Here is a 17,745-nt window from a genome sequence, read left to right on the forward strand (position 1 = left end):
AGCAAAGAACCAGGGACTCCTCCCACTGCTGGCTTTGGCTTCAGAACAACCCAGTGACCTTGCTGGATCCTCCAGGACTACAGGGCAGCCTGGGATATGACCCGCTCCCTTTCCCTCCTTCTCTTCTTCCCTCTGCATTAGCTTGCATCATGGTCTGCTGCTCTCCTGGTCTAAATTGGCTCCCTCCTCATGTCTTTCCCACAAACATTTGCCCTAATAAAACCTTTTCACATTGAAACCCTATTTAGCATCTGCTTCTGTAAGGACGCAAATTAACACATTTTACCTTGGTTCTTTTCTGACAGTGGGGAGCTTATGCTTGTCCTGTGAGGTTTGGACAGTTTGTTCAGCTATTCACAAATGCTGTTTCATTACAGAAGCCACAAGGAAGCAGTAGAGAAGAAACAGGAATAATACATGTCATTGTTAACGAGGCTGGTGTAAACATGTGAACCACTTAAATCTGATGGTTTTTCAGGCACCCATAGTTTTTAGTGTTTCAGTCAGGGAAGAGGCTAAAGGAGAGGTTTTGGTGTTTGGTTTGGTACCTGGCATTTAACCCAGGGCTGTTCCTACCACTGAGTTACATCCCCTTTTTCTTTTTTTCTTTCTTTCTTTCTTTTTTTTTTTTAGACAGTGTCTGGTTAAGTTGTCAAGGCTAGCATCAGACTTGCAATCCTCCTGCCTCAGCCTACTGATTCATTGGGATTATAGGCATGTTCCCCAGCACCCAGTTTAAAGGAGAGGTTTTTAAAGATATTGATCTTATTGTTCAAGTAACTTAACTTCTTGAGGCCTCAGGTTTCTGTACTAGAATAGAAGGATCAGATGTTGGACTTTGAAGGGACCTCAGTGACCATCAATCTTCTGGTTTCTCAAACTTCAATTATAGATGTACCATTTTTTTTTTGCCCCAGTCATGTACCACCCAATCTATATGATTTTTCTAGAAACAAGTTCATTTTAACTGAAAATTTGAAAAATAAGACTCATATTGGAACAAAAATTGGAAAAGTATCACTCATAATAATTAGAATACAATTTATTGAATTCTAGTTCGATACTAAAACCTAGAATAAAAAAAGAAGAAGAGTCTACTTTCTGTTTAAAATGCAGATTAACAAATGCTAATACCAAAGACTTTTCAGAAAACCTAAAGGAAATGAGAAGGGAATAACTGTTAGGCAGTTGATTTAGTGTCTGGAAGACTGAGTCTACTAGTACCCCAAGTCATCTGGTGCTTTTATATCCCCTTTAACACAGGATTATACCCCAGTTTCCCTCCCCACATTCTACAGTTTGAACTTCTATTTGATGGTTAGAACATTTGACAATTTTTTTCCCACAGAGAGATGTTCAATTCAGGAGAGTGGGCTCACTGGCTGGATGCGGAATCAAAAAAAATAGTATGTGCATTAGTTCATCATTAACCTGGACCTCCAACAAGAATTCACTACATCTAAGTACATAGGAGACTAGGATGTACCTACTTGAAATAGGCTTAAGCAAAACTAAGAAACAATAAGTTTGCTTTGGTGTCTTCCCTCTCTTCTTTTGTATTCTACTTCCTCCCTCCCCATCCAAGTGCTCAGACTTTATTTTGCCTTCTGCTGCTTAGAGACCTCCATGTGAGTAATATCTACTGACACTTAGCCTTTTACCTTATTTTCCATCCAGCTATTAGACCTGACTGAAGTATATCACACTAATATGTGAATGACCCAAAACTGGCATAATGCTGTGACTATTCCATGGGTATTCAAAGCTGATTTAAAAAAAAAAAAAACTTGCAACAAAAGAATTTCTTTCTCCTTCAGGCTCCCCTCACAGGGCTTCACTCCATTCTCTTAATTCAGGACTCATCCAAATCCACATCTCATCCTCAATTCTCCTACCAACTTTCCCCTGCTGGTTGTCAATAGGGTAGGTATTGCATAAAGCCCACCTCAGCCTTAGTTCTGCCCCAAGGGCTAAAGTCTAAGCCCCAGAAGTAAGGAGGACCAGGAGTCTGGAAATAAGGCCACACCTATGGGATTTAAACTTAGATTTTTATGGTGAGTTCGCATTAGTTCAAAATAATCAATTTTGGCTAAAAACCCTCTGACCTCCTAAAATTCCATGTGTTTTGTTTACCTTTGCCAAGGTGTAAACACACACACACACACACACACACACACACACACCACAAATACCACTGGAGCTGAAGGTGAACAGAGCAAAGATCAGCCTGCCCTGTAGATTGCCACAGACCAGTTTGTTTTATGTGACTAAGGCAACTGGCCCAATGAGCGATCATTCATCTTCCACACACATTCCCTCCTCTTTTCTCTTTGCCCCCTCCTTCAGTTCAAACATAATGTAAATCACTGGCACACAATCTAATCTGAAGCATAGACTCCTGGATTCACGGATTCTTACTGACCCATCTCTACAGAATGTGGTAAAGTGCTAGGGGCAGGTCAAGACTGGTTCTAGGAGACCAGAAACTAAGAATAACTGGGGCACGCTGACGATCCACCGTGAAGCGACGCGAAGGAATGGGAAGGGAGGTGGGACCACCTGAAGTTATAGCAAGATCCCAGGTGGGAGATGATAATAATCGCACCGCAAACATGGATCAGTCAACGACAGTTTGCCAACAAGGTGTTTCCTCACCAACCACGTCCTGGAGGCGCTGGGACCTGCAGCAGGGAGCCAGAACAAACCCTGCTTTCCCAAGTTTGGCAGATCCGGAAGGAAGCCTCCGAGCGCTACGTGACCTGCACACGGTCCCTGTAAACAGCCCAGAGCCTCGGCCGGGTCCCCGGCCCACGCCCCCCCCTCCCCCCGCGGTTCCTCTTGGGCAGCGCCCGGCGCCTAGCGGTGGACTGGAGCCTCAACCATGGGGGAGCGCGGAGGGCGGTGCCGCGCCGAGGGGCGGACCCCAAACTTTCCTGCTCCTCAAAAGCAGAGGCCAGCGCGGCGGCCCCGCCCCTGTCCCGCCGCCAGCTGCCTGGGGCCTCAGGTCCAGCTCTTGCGCCGCCGCCGCCCGCAGCCATGGCGAAGCCCCTGACAGACCAGGAGAAGAGGCGGCAGATCAGCATCCGCGGCATCGTGGGCGTGGAGAACGTGGCCGAGCTCAAGAAGGGCTTCAACCGACACCTGCACTTCACGCTCGTCAAGGACCGCAATGTGGCCACCCCTCGCGACTACTTCTTCGCGCTGGCTCACACAGTGCGCGACCACTTGGTGGGGCGCTGGATCCGCACGCAGCAGTACTACTATGAGAAGTGCCCCAAGGTAGGGAGGGCGGGCTGGCAGGGGGTCTCCTAGCCTACTCCCCGCCCCCGGGCCCAGGAGCGGGGTGGGATCTGCAGCCAGTCGAAAGGGATACCCCCAGCGTGACCCCCAGAGTGTTTTCCTTGCGCGCCTGGCCCTTGCCCCAGAGTCCGGGGAAGACGTGTCTGAGCTGTGGGTGGACAGACCAGGAAACGTATACCACCACCCCACCGGCACCCCAATCGCGTCTCTGCGGCGCTGCCCCCCAGCGCCCCACGGGAACCCCTACACTGTCCGACCCGGGGACCGCAGGATAAGCAAAAGCCTAGCAATCTCTTGTTCACAAACTTTTTTGGAGCATCTACAGCAAGCATTTGAATTAAGAGGTAACCGGCGCCTCTTGTCAGGGCTGCCAAGAACAATTTATGCCCTTGACTTTCAGCCCTGAATAAAACAGACAAAAGCCCTGCCTTGGCAGAGCTTAGTGTTTAGGGTTCCTTCAAATAGTTTTAAGTTCCAGGTTTCTCCAAAAGAATACGTAAGTGTGGTGCAGAGGGAAGGGTAGGGGTCCTGCCCCAGTTCTGATGAGTAGGGCGTGAAGCTCCTGGATTTCCTCCAAGAGAAATATGTGCTACCCGCTGGAGACCTACCTCTAGAGCTGCAAGAAAGCTCTTCAGGGGTTTAGGTCATCAATTTCGTGGAGTCTGGAATGGAGAGTCCCTTAGGATGCTTTGAGCCCACTCCCTCTTCCTGAGAATCTGGGAAGGGGACAAGAGATGGGTGGGAAGAATTGAGGGTGCAGGGAGGACAGGGTAGAGAGAGGGAGAGATACTATGTGCAGAGTAAGAGTGAGAGACAGCCGCTGACAGCTGTAAGGAGGGTGTGTTTGAGTTCATCTTGGAAGATGAAACTGGAAAAGCTGGTTAGAGTAAATGGGAAATGGTGAAAGATTGGGATACATCCTGGAGACAATGAGAAAAATATGTAAATATTTATTAGGATCTTTAATATGTAAAAAGCATGAAGAAAAAATGATCCATAATCCCAGTGCCCCCAAACAATAGAATGTTTAAGAGAGAGAAAGAGAGAGAGAGAGAGAGAGAGAGAGAGAGAGAGAGAGAGAGAGAGAGAGATTGATTCTATAGTAAGAAGTTACAACTGTAACAACACTTTCAGACAGCCACTGCTCACCCCAGATGCCTGGCCAACCACCCAAATATATCAAAATGCTAACATGTGTTCTTATAAATCTAAATGTATCCTTAGAAAACATTTTGTGTATACATTTATTTACTCTCTTTTCTATTTACACAAAAGGGATGTTACTACGTATACCATACTGTCCCTTGCATTAAAATGATTGTTAAAATTTTTAAGCTGAAGAGTGGCATAATGAGCTTTTTTTTTTTTCCTCCTGTAAAGCCCTGCATATTTCCCCTCCAGTGGCTTATCTGGTATTTTATAGGTTTTCCTGGTTCTTTGGTGAGTTCATTGTGTGGGCTCTCCTTTCCTACTGAGTGAAAGTATAAGGCAGGTATTCTGATCCACTGAGGGTACAACAGTGAACATGATTCATGCCACAAGTGTTAACAAAGTGCCCATGACAGTCTTGTTTAACTAAACAGATGGTTCCAGCCCTTGTACAATGTAGAGCCAGTATGTGTCCAAGCTTCTTTCCCATCTCCCTTGCTCTTTAGTATCTGTGCTGATGAATCATAAACCTGGATCTCTAAGTTCCTTTTCAAACTCCTTCCTACATTTCCTAAATCTCCTCCTCTCTCTCAAAATCAACATGTTAAAAACTCAAATCATATTCCTCCTAATCCTGCCCTATCCTCTGTGTTTCTAGTTTTAATGGCATTTTCATCTTGACAGTAACCGAGACTCAAAATTTAGCTTTACCTTTGACTTCCTCCGGTATTTACCATTCAATGGGCTACCAAAATCTGTTGACATCTGAAGATTCCCTGGAAATTGCTCTCTTACCCACTCTCTTCCATTCTCACTTGCTGGCTAGTTGAGGTCCTGGCTACAGCTCTGTTGCAGTGGGTCTCTAAGTGGTGACCTTGATTCTCAGAAGTGCTACAGCTGGCAGCATGGGGCTGGCTATGGCTAGTAGATGTATTTTGTTTGGCCAACAAGATGCCTTCACCAGTTTAAATTCAGTGCCTTGGGCCAGAACTCTTGCACACACCAGTTCATTGCCTAGTATCCCACATCATTTTATGTGACCCTCATTTATTTTCTCTGTCTGGTTTCTGCAGGCATTTGAATTTGCAGTCCCACCTACTCCATGTCTTGTACTTCTGCTAAGTTCCTAAAGTAACACATCTTGCCCTCTGCTCAGTTATCATGGGCTCCCATAGCCAGCCACAGTCCTTAAGTTTTTAAAACCCTTTCTCCATCTGGGTGAATTTGTTTCTCCCAGCTCATCTTGTGTTACCCCCCAGTGCCTACCTTAATGTTCTACCAAACTCCACTTCTGGGCCTCTGCTCACTCTATGCCCTTTACTTGGAAGCCCTTCCCACCATGTCTATGTTTCATTCTTGCCTTTCCTTCAAGTCTCAGTTTTGTTACCACCTGTTCCACATGTCTTCCCAGAAGTACCAGTTCCTCTGATTAATTCTGGGAATAAAATATAAAAATACAGGGCTGGGGATGTGGCTCAAGTGGTAGCGCGCTGGCCTGGCATGCACGAGGCACTGGGTTCGATCCTCAGTGCCACATAAAAATAAATAAAGATATTGTATCCATCTAAAAAAACAAAAAAATAAATATTAAAAATGTATTATAAATAAATATATATATATAAATACTTCTAAACTCTAGTTATTGTTAAGTCTTCTTTATCTTTGCAAGCCTTTTGAAAATGTTCATTTTTTGTGTACTATACATAAAATATTTTATAAAGTATCTTGGAAATGCTCAAATATTTTGCTATTAGGCAATAATAGTTCTTTTTCAAAGTCCTTCCTACACTTCCAAATGCTTTGTAAACATACCTAAATCTCTTTTTTCAAACTCAGAATGTTAAAAACTGATGATGACAGAGATCTATTTTTCAAGGTCATATATATATAAAATAATATAAAAAATACATATAATATATGTGTGTGTATTTTTCCCCTCAAATATTAGGTGAGGTTCAGAGGGGGTTCAGAAAAACTATTTTTGAGAATTAGGAAATTATCTAAAATTTCTATCCTTATAATATCTCCCATGTAAGAAGAGACTCTCATTTACTGTGTTTAAACAACCTCTTTTTTTTAAGGAAGACCTAGAAATATCTTAGAATATTCTTAATATTTTATATATTTTAATATATCTTCAGTCCATGCTAACCTGGAATCATTTAAAAAGGAAGGCAAAGACATTTAATATAAATGTAGCCATTATTCCTGGGGTGATGACCTCACAATTTCATTACATATATACTATATTTATTAATAAGCTTTTTATAGATAACTTTAAACAGAATGGCAAAATATTGTGGTTATGTTATAGAGATAATGAAAATACATACGGAAGAATGAAAAAAGTCTGTGCTAATATTCTACAAGTGAGCATTGTGGCTTGAGATACAGTTTCCTGTAACAGCTGTAGCATTGTGTGTAAGAACACCAGCCAGAGGTCTGAATGGGCCCTGCCCCTGTTTGGCCTCAGTCTGCCCAGGAACGGTGCCTTTTCCCACTCCCATGAAGGCGTCTGACAGGCTGGTGAGGTCTTAATAACAGCATGAGAGACATTCAAACAACCTGGATAAAAAATGAGGACCAAGTGTTAGAGGCCTCACTAAGGCAGAGATGCTTACTACCCATGTGAAGACAAAATTCAGTTGTTTCACAAAATGAAAGAGTGAAACTTCTAAATTGATATTTTCAAATAATATTTTATCCATATGTGTGTCCTTTATTGTTATGTAACATATTTATAATCCTGGACTCTATTAATAATTTTATATATTTTCCGGTTGACCAAACACTTTTCTTTTTTAGTTCTTATAGAAATGAGGGAACACCTAAAATTTGAGGTGACTTTATATTGGTGCATTCACAGGTTTTTGTTGTTTTATACTTGATGGAGAAGAACATAACTGATAATGGAGAGTAGAATAAGATATTGTAAAAATAGATAATGAAATTACTCGTGGATTCTTTTTTTTTTTCCTTTTCCTAATTAGTAAACTATGTTTGTATGTGAAAGGCTTTAGGCATATCTGAACTTTGTACCTCTCACTTTTGACTCTGATATTATTTACCAGGCTTTTACCATGTCAAAAGCAAACAGCTTCTAAGTCAATAGAGAAATTCCCTATATCAAGAACAAATCTAATAAAAGTTAGGTGTTTTTATTCAGAAGGAACTATTCCCAGTTCGTAGACTTTCAAGAGCAGTTTTAATTCTAAAATTGTAAAATTTCTTGCAATAACCAGAAAGAAATATTTTCTAGCCATAGAGTCTATGGAGTTGGTCCTTGTATGTCTTGCATGACTTTAGATGGTTGGTCATAGCTAGTCCACCTGACCCTCACTTTCAAAGGGAATGCTGAGTTGGGGAAGTCTAACTTCTCTTTGTCTAAAGTGTGCTTTATTTGTAAGATTATTGAACAGGAGGGGGGAAAACACAAAATATTAAATCCAAGTCGTTGGATGAATGAGCTTGCTTTTTCCCCACTCCCTGAGGATAAAAAAATACTGAACACTTTGCTAAAATGGTATAAATGGTTTTCCCAAACCAATGTCAGGAATAATCTTAGGCATCTGATCATACATATGTGTTGCAGCTGTGTTAAAGTAGACCTACCTCCTCTTTTGTTTCTTCTTGGTGACCTAACATATGACCTTGTGTTTGGATGGTTGGCTCAGTAGTGGAAACATGACCTTTCCTTTCTTTATTTTAGAGAGTGTATTACCTCTCCCTGGAATTTTACATGGGCCGGACATTACAGAACACCATGATCAACCTTGGCCTGCAAAATGCCTGTGATGAGGCCATTTACCAGGTACTTTGTTCCCATCTCATTTCTCTCATCCTCTCCCTTTAAATTTCAAGTTCACTTAAAGAACTCTCAAAACATGGCACATATACTATCAATGTGCTACACTGATATGGGGATGGTCATTACAAACTATTAGAAACAGACATTACTGGTGATCTCTGTCATAAAAGAAAGGACCAGAAAAAGAAGTTAGCGAACTAGTTATGATGCATGAGAACTTTTTTTTTGCAATCAGTCTTTGACGGCATTCCTCCAAAAATTACATTTTAGAAATTAGCATCTGAACAAGCCTTTGAAAGTCTCTGCTATGTGAACTGCAAGTTTTACTTTGGTCTTGAGTCCGCTTTTAAGAACTGATCATAGTTTGACAGTTATCCGTGTATAAAGGCAATTTAGAAAATGATAAGTTTTAAAATCCTTTTGTCTTACTGTTGCTTAATGATAATGTAAAATGTATTTCCTCCCTAAAGGAAAAGTCTGAGGTCTTAGCCCCAATGTACTAATTTGTTTTTATGAATATATTTAACTGTTTGTTTCCTGAGCCTCAGGCTTCAACCAAAAACAGAGTTGTTGACCTTTTCAATGTGGTAGAAATGAAGAATTTATATTCACAAAGTCAACTCTAAATGAGAGACTGTTTGAACTCTTCCTTTCCCTTGAGGTGGGATTGTCACACTATGCAACCAGCTGTTTATCACTGAGGGCTTTGTGTGGGTTTAGAGCATTTCCTGTGAAGGAACCATTGCAATTCTCCTCCACTTCCCTTTTCCTTACTTCCCCTAATATTAACTGAAAATAATATAGCTTTGCTTAAAACAAAAAATTGCATTTTAGAAATTAGCATCTGAACAAGCCTTCGAAAGTCTCTGCTGTGTGAACGGCAAGTTTTACTTTGATCTTGTGTCCACTTTTTAAGAACTGATCACAATTTGACAGTTGGGGCCAGGCACCGTGGCACATGTCTATAATTCCAGTGGCTTGGGGGGCTGAGACAGGAGGATCACAAATTCAAAGCCAACCTCAGGAACTCAGCAAGGCCCTTAGCAACTCAGGGAGACCATGTCTCTAAATAAAATTTTAAAAGGCTGAGGATGTAACTCATTGATTAAGCACCCCTGGGTTCAATCTCTGGTACCAAAAAATAAAAAAATAAAACCAAGTGAAATGAAGTGCTCCTCAGCTTCTTGCTCAAGGTTTAGATCCTACTTTTATTTTTAGAATTTTAAAATCCTGAGTGCTAGCACTTACAGTTGGATTGCACAAAGATCCCAGTAGGCTCTGGTTACTAGGGAGTAAATTCAAAATAATGAAATGAAGCAAAATCATGCTTAACTCTTACAAGATATAATGGTCAAGTTTTACATGAGAAAGCTCTTTGTGATATAAGAGTAGAGATCATGAAAACTGGAGCATTGTCTTCAAGCAGAGTTACATCTCAGGCCTGTATTCTCAATAAGTAAATTAGTTTTCCATCTTAAAAAATATCCAATTTCGTGATTGAATGACATTCAGAAAAGAACATTCTCATTTCACAACAGGCCATCCTTTAGCCAAGTTTGGGTTAGATTATCATCTAGTCAGCAGAGAATGGGTCTTGCAACTTATCTGGCTATCAATTTCCTCATTGTAAAATTGGCAACCCACAGTGACCTAAAGGCTGCAGAACTCTGACAGGAGCCCACAGTGGTGCTAGTAGACTCTGCCTGTGTGACCCCTCCCACTTAAGGGCAGGAAGCCCATGGACAACCAGTTACCTTCATTCCAAGTTCACAGATTCTCCTTGACTTCCAGTAGCTGCTTGACTTCCAGTAGAAGTAGAAGATTTTATCTCCATCCACCTGGACTGGGACTGAGGCTTTCCTGAGGGCTGTCAGGCCTCCAGTCATCTCATTGCAGTGACTCACTGATTTGGGTTAACAGTTTTTGACCCTACTGAGTAAATATGCTGTGGTCATGGGAAGATGAATTTCAGTCCATACTGAAAAGTCTTACCTTATACCTTTTTCTTATGTTCAAATTCCCACAGTCCAGCAAATGTCAGCTTGGTACTGGACTATTTCTGAGGTTTTAACCCTACCACACACACACACACACACACACACACACACACACACACGCATATAATGATAATAATAGTTAACATTTATTGAGGAATATCTGTCCAGGAATATGTTTTGCATAATATCTTAATTCTCAACAATTCTAAATGTGGCATATTTTTTTTATCACCCACCTTATTAAAATAAGAGAGTACAATGCATAAAAAGATTTAGTAACTTACCCAGGGTCACCAGTAAGGAAGTAGCGGAGTCTGTGACGGTCATTTAGAGTTCATGTTCTTCTCCATGTTGTTGCTGTACCATATCGTACCATTGGCATTTGCAGTTGCCAGTGTCTGCAGTGGGCATCTGATGCCAGAATGAGCTGTGAGGGAAATGAAACTGGTTCAAGTACACAAATACACCTGGGTACCTGACCCAAGTGGCCTATATTTGTATCCACATCCGGTATTATTTTCCTTTCATTGTCAGCTTGGATTGGATATGGAGGAGTTAGAAGAGATTGAAGAAGATGCTGGACTTGGCAATGGTGGTCTTGGGAGGCTTGCTGGTAAGTGACACTGGGAATGTATCATCTTGTCTGGCCAATTGATACTTCCTCAGATGCCATGCACAACCACACTTAAAAGCAGCAGACAGGCTTCCTAGAAGGGCAAAGTATGCTCTATCGTAAATGACTTTGTTCTTGAGTTTTCACTGTGGCTGAATTGAATCCAGACAAGCAGCAGAGAAAGGAAGTTGAACAAAACAGACATTGCTCAAAACCTGTGAGGCGTTGCTTAAAACCCCACAGTTAACCAGATCCTCCCTGTGCACTTAAGTGTTTCCAAACTGTCTCTTTTATTTCCCTGCTGTGTTCACAGCAGCTCAACTCACATATTTGTGTGGTGTGACCTAAAGTTGTAAGGGCATCACTAGGCTTCCTGGGCTGTAGGAAGACCAGCAGTGCCAATGGAAAGTGCATTTAACAATGAGAACTTAAATGACTTCACTTTTTCAGCTGACTGGTAAGGTCAAAGAGTGAAGCAGCAAATGAGGCTGGGTAATTCTCATTAGGTGATCTCATCTCTTACCTGACTGGAAAGGTTGGGACCCCATTGTGGTCAGGCTCTAAGGAGGAACTGGTCAGGACCCAGAAAAAGCCATATAGCCACAACCCAGAGAGAGCAGAAATGGAGTAGAGCCAGGCCACTTGGGCACAGGGGCTGGACATGTTAAAATAACTTGAAGGCCTCCGTCATTGGCATTCATGGATCTCTGTTTTAGAGTTGACCCAGGAACCTGTTTGATTTACATCTTTCTGTTTGTTTTACAGCTTTCAATACTCTTTTCAGTTTTTAATTCCTATTGTACGTTTCCTCATTCTCTGCATCAGTTCAAATTCCTGAGAGGGACAATCTGATTAGTGAAACCCCTGAGTTTGCACCCAACCACAAGATAAATCCCTATTCTGCCTGATGATTGGCTATTCTGGTCCAGATGCTGTGTCATTAGTTAATAGAAAACCTAGCAAAAAGAATTATCCAACCAACAGGGACGTGTGTTATCACAGAACAGGAACTGCAGAGGTTGAGCTATTTGAAGAAGGGTTTATTTAACATCATGATTATGTCAGGACTCTAGGTCTCTGTGGTTCTTTTACACTACCCTCTAAATCCCCACCCAACCCCCACCATGAAGCAAAAGATGGTGGCAGCAAGGAAAATCTTTCATAGTAGTTCCCTGCACCTTGTTAGTACCACTCAGTGTATTGAGTGTCAACGTACGCCCAAGCCAATGCCAGTCACTGATGAAGAAAATAAAATTACTAGGCCAATTAATCAAGGTTCATTTCCTAGTCCAGACTTCTTGGAGCACATGGTCATATGTATCCAGACAACAGTGAAATTCAGTAAGAAAGAGTCCTCCACAAAGGTCTAGTTAGTAGTCAGGACATGGGTCACGTATAGGTTATACTCCCCTGGAGCTATCTTTTTAAGCAGGGGACAATAGAAACAGCTTCCCTTAGAAAGGACAGTGTAGGTAACAATAATCTGTATATCTCAAGTAGGTATCTTCCTTATCTGTTCTTAAACAAAATGCCAGCATATAAACAGTGGTTATTTCTACATGGTAAGGTAATAGGAGATATTTATTTTCCTCTTTATATAAATTTTTATATTTTCTAACTTTTCTATGGTGTTATTTTTATAATTAGAAGAAAATGTTATTTTAAAAAATCAATACCCATTGTACAGCAGTCTCTGTGGTTTAAAATATAAAAATGGTTTCTCATAGAAAACTGTTCTGAGGCTCTCTGTTTTGAGGAGAAAGCCTTGAAATTTACACTAAGCTTACTCTGTCCTTTGTGCCACTCTCTAACTTAGCCTGCTTCTTGGACTCCCTGGCAACCTTGGGACTTGCGGCCTATGGATATGGCATCCGATATGAATATGGAATCTTCAACCAGAAGATCCGAGATGGGTGGCAGGTATGGGAACCATTATTTTTAATTTTATTATTGAAGTACTTCATGACTTCTTGTGCTCTGGGTATTTTATACTTTGTGGGCTTTAACAAAAACTTTACTCATTTCTCTGGCTTTTATGACAGCAGTGAATACAGTCATTCTTCCCCTTTAATATATAAGTTCCCTGAATGTAGAGAGCTGTGGGTGTCACTCACCATTAGATCCACAGCACCTAGCACAGGGCCTGCTCATACTCGCTGACTCCCTCACAGCCTTTAACCTCTTTGATTCTCAATTATCATCTATAAATTGAGAATAATAAGAGTTCATCCATCTCATAGTTATTGTGATGATTAAGAAAAATAACCTGAAAGAATCACTTAATGAATGCCTACCCATAGTGACAGATCCTCAAATTGGAGTTATTTTTGTCATTCTTAAGGGCAGGTTGGAGCCTTGGTGTTTGCTACATTGACATTGAGAGTGGGTTCTCAGAAGGGAGTTCTGAAAATATTTATCACTGACTGCCTGAATGTGGACCACCTACAGCTTCTGACATTCCACTCTGCAGCTTGCTTGAATACAAATCTCCTCTAGTTTTTGCATGTTTATTTGCTTATGGTACTGAGGATTGAACTCAAGGCTTTCTGCTTGCTAGGCAAATGCTCTACCACTGAGCTACATCCCCAGCCTCCCAGTAACCCTTGATGGTAAGAAATATATTTCCATCTTGTAGGAGAGAAAACTTAGTCTCTAAAGAAGTGAAGTTACCCCAGATCATCAGCTGGAAAATATGCATATGTATTCCCAGATTTCCTGGTCCACATTCAGTATTATTGTCTATCTTCAGAGGTTTGCCCTCCTTAACACACCTTTTTTATAAGATAAAAAGCTAAATGTCTTGATTTTTTTATAAGATGAAATAAGACAACCTTATTAACTGTTGCATCAAATAAATCTAGCACATATTTAGTTTGTATAATGTTACATATAAATGTGCACAAGTCCATCCAGATGATTCTAGTTTTACTTCTGTATAACCAAACCAGGTTCTTAGGTATTTGTTTCTTTTCTCTTTGTTAGCTCTTTGCATCTACAATCAGATCTACTGTGGATAATTTTCCCTGATACTAAATGTGATTTTGACTTTCTCTTCTTATCTTCATCTCATACCTGCACACCATTGACAAAAAAAAAGTCTGGATTGGATTTCCAAAAGGACTGAGCTCTGAGCATCCTTCCATACTTGCAAGACTGAGTCCAATGGCAGAGTGCTGAGGGATTGGATAGGGAGACCAAGGCTGGAGTTAACAAAAGCCAGAAGAAAGGAAGTGTCACCGCTGTCCTCAGTCCCCTTCCCTAGTATCTGGACACTTTCTGGGTTGAGGAAGAAAGGAACTAAAAGATTCAGCCTGAAGACAGAATTAAAAAAATACTCAGAAGGAGAATAATTAGAACATATTCTAAAAGACATATTGTAAACAGAATTCCAAGTTTTGCTAAGGACCATGGTTGTATATCTTCAGTCACCCCTAAAAAAATCTTAAAATCTGGGAGCCAACATGGTATAGAAGAAAAGGTTGGGCCCCAATTTCTAATTCGAGACCTAATTCTGACTCATTACCTTTATAAATCATGCTGCCTCCTTTATGTTACCTAACTTCTCTAAGCCTCAATTTTCTTATCTGCAAAATGGAGATACCAACTTCATAGAATTAGTATAAAAATATATAGAATGTCTGACACACAAACAAGCACTCAATAAAATGTTAATTCTGTCTAAGAAAAGGAGGATGATTTAATAAATTGTGGTATTCCACAAAATATTAATATAGCCCTTTCGGGGCATAGTGGCATACACCTGAAATGCCAGCAGCTCGGGAGACTGAGGCAAGGGAATCATGAGTTCAAAGCTAGCCTCAGCAAAACCAAGATGCTATGGGGCAGGAGATAGGAAAGGTGGTGGAATGATGTCACATCATTACTCAGCAAATAGATTTCAAAATTCTCCCTCACCTCCTTCAGGTATATTTTCCTGCCAAATTTTATGAAACATCTGTCATTATTAATCATCCTTCCTTTTAAATTGTCTTTACTTTGGGAAACCATCCCCTTTTCTACAGAACAAGGAAATGCATTTTCCAGTATCCTTAGAGAAAGTGGAGAGAGAGACCAAATAGCTTTTGCTAATCCAAATATTCCAAACCTAGCCTCACTAGCCATCACCATATCTTTAATTCTGACTTGAAATTCGATGCGTACATAATATTTTAAGTGAAGATATAAAATATATCACTCCATTAACACACACACATTTCCATTAAAAACAAAAAAAAAAATCTGCTTGGGAAGCTGGAAGCTGCTGCCCCTTCAAGAGCATGGTCACACCCACTGGCAGGCACCCTGCAGTGGCAGATACACAGTAGGCTGAGCTGGAAGGTCTGTGAAGGTTGATAGATTTTTAATTTTTAAGTCTCTTCAAAGAAGATTTGCTGGGGGAACAAAACTGTTCATTGTGAACCCTCCTGAGGAAAAGAGTTGCATTGATAAAATTCTGGACTTTACCAAGAATTCTAATGGGGATCACTGGAACCTTACCAGAAATAGTCTTCAGTAAAAAATAACTGGCCACTGGGAGGTGGAGTGGGAGAAGGTGACTACAAAAACCTCACATAAAAGTTAGCGTCACACCACAGTTCCCAGTGGAAGGGTGCTCACTGCGTGTGTCTCAGGGTTGAGTCACAGTGTCTGTGAACGCCTCTCTTCTTAGAACCCGCGCCAAGCCAGTTCCAGTCAGTTACACACGGTTCACATTACCCAGCAAGCTTCCAGTTATCACTGTGGAATTCTTGGAGTTCCCCAGAAACATTCTCAATATTCTTATTTCTATATCTTACTACAATTATTAACACATACTGATTGTACAGATTAATGGGTCTCACTGTGCTATTTCTACAAAGGTGTTCATAGTGCACTGATCACATCCATCTTTCCTTCTTCTACCTTTTCCTGTCTCGTCTTTCCCCCTTCCTCCAACCCCCTTCCCAATCCCTAGCAATTCCTCTTTCTTTTTCTTTTTCTTTTATGTTTTCATATATGAGAGAACACATACAACCCTTGACTTTCTGTGTCTGGCTTATTTCACTTAACATGATGATCTCCAGTTCCATCCACTTTCCTGCAAATAATAATATCCCACTCTTGTTTATGGTTGAATAATACTCCACTGTGAATATGTAACCCATTTTCTTCATCCATTCATCTGCTGATAGGATGCTTCCATAGCTTAGCTAAGTGAATACCACCACAACATATTATTACAATGCTAGGTTTATTAACTCTCCTGGTTTGTCCACAATTTCTCCATGTATTCTGTATCACAGAGTTGAAAGGGAAAGCATTTCTTAAAATTCAGTAACAGACAGAGCCCCCTGAGCTGACCTCTGCTTCACTGCTTGCTGGGATACAGATTCTACTGAGTAACTCCTCTAGGGAGACCCACAACAAGCTGCTGCCTCCACCCAGCATGGCTCTCCCACTCCAGAGAGCACATTTGCTTTGGGTCAGCCCTGCAGAGCCCCTGAAGGGAACAGATCAGCCCACTTGGCTGTGAATGACACTTTCCTCCCACCTCACCCCCATTTTGACTCAGTACTTGTCCATTCAGGATCACTGGCTATCTGGAAATCTAAATTCACAGAGGGCTTTGTTAATCCACTAGAAGAAAGCAAGGTAAAGTGAAGGTTTATCCTCATCCCATGGCTTCTGTGGATTTAGTAGAGGGAACAGGCAGCAGTTTTGTCTTTCTCCTCATTCTGCTGAGATGAACTTGTGCTTATAAAATACCAGTTTTTCAATCTACCTTAAAAACAAGCCTTGTAAAAGTGAGGTTATTACTCACTAATCCTTCACCAAATCATCAAGAGACTACGAATAAAGATCAGCAAGCAAATGGGGCTTCCTACAAACTTGTTAGCTCCGAAAAATTAAAACCAACCATAAACTGGGAGGGAAAAAGTAAACCAATGTTTAGGGGCTTTACTTTTACATTAAGACTTGATCAACTGACTAGTCCTTGGTCACATAACAGTGTGCCCTTGCTGGGTGTGATGGCACACACCTGTAATCCCAGTGACTCAGGAAACTGAGGCAGGAGGATCACAAGTTCAAGTTCTTACTACAATTATTAACACATTACTAATTGTACAGATTAATGGGTCTCACTGTGCTATTTCTACAAAGGTGTTCATAGTGCACTGATCACATCATCTTTTCTTCTTAAGGGAGAGGGTGGGTCCTGGCAAAGAGGATAAATACAGTATGCCCTTCTGCCCTGCAGTTTTATTTTATTTTCTTGGACAACTAAGAAAGACCCTGTCTCAAAATAAAAATAAAAGGGGCTGGGGATGTGGCTTAGCAGCAGAGCACCAGTGGATTCAACCCCTGCATTAGGGGGAAAAAAGTGTTCCCTCAAAGAGCAAATAAAACTGGGACTTCACAGGAGCTGCAGGGGAGTGGGCCCAGCAGGGGTCGTGCAGAGCCAGCCTCTGCACAGCCTGTGATCCTGCTGCCTTTCTCAGCAGAAGAGATGGTGTCAGTTCTCCCACACGCAGGACTTGGCAGAGGAAAACCTGCTGTTTCATCTTCCTCCTGCCTCATACAGTCCCTTCAGGAGCTTTCCACAGCAGCCCTGAGTGCTGAAATGAGGTAAATGGGTTACTTTCTATTCCGAGACAGGAAGCAGTGTTCACACTGACCAGTATTTTATAACCCCAAACCTGCCCTTACCCAAGTGCAGCATAAAGGATTTTGCAAGCCAAGATGTTTCGCTACTTTGTTGATATTGTCATCTGCTTATTGGAGAGTTTCTAACTAATGGACTGGACATTAGTTTCTTGTCCAGTCCATTAGTTAGAAAACTTTGTTAAAATTTTATTTTACTTTTTTGTTTGTTCTCTTTAGCACTGGGATAACGGAGT

General features: G+C 41.3%; 1 protein-coding gene across 1 annotated transcript in view; it reads left to right on the forward strand.

Annotated features, from left to right (window-relative positions):
- Nucleotides 1-2,949: 2,949 nt before the first annotated feature.
- Pygl (glycogen phosphorylase L) overlaps nt 2,950-17,745 on the forward strand; it is a 35,906-nt gene continuing 21,110 nt past the window's right edge. Inside the window, exons 1-4 of the mRNA XM_005322860.5 lie at nt 2,950-3,279; nt 8,159-8,260; nt 10,789-10,867; nt 12,684-12,787. Coding sequence (XP_005322917.1) covers nt 3,037-3,279; nt 8,159-8,260; nt 10,789-10,867; nt 12,684-12,787 — 528 coding nt within the window. The 5' untranslated portion in view covers nt 2,950-3,036. The remainder of the gene's footprint in view (nt 3,280-8,158; nt 8,261-10,788; nt 10,868-12,683; nt 12,788-17,745) is intronic.

The sequence above is a fragment of the Ictidomys tridecemlineatus genome, chromosome 5 (genome assembly GCF_052094955.1).
Source record: "Ictidomys tridecemlineatus isolate mIctTri1 chromosome 5, mIctTri1.hap1, whole genome shotgun sequence".
Lineage (NCBI taxonomy): Eukaryota > Metazoa > Chordata > Mammalia > Rodentia > Sciuridae > Ictidomys > Ictidomys tridecemlineatus.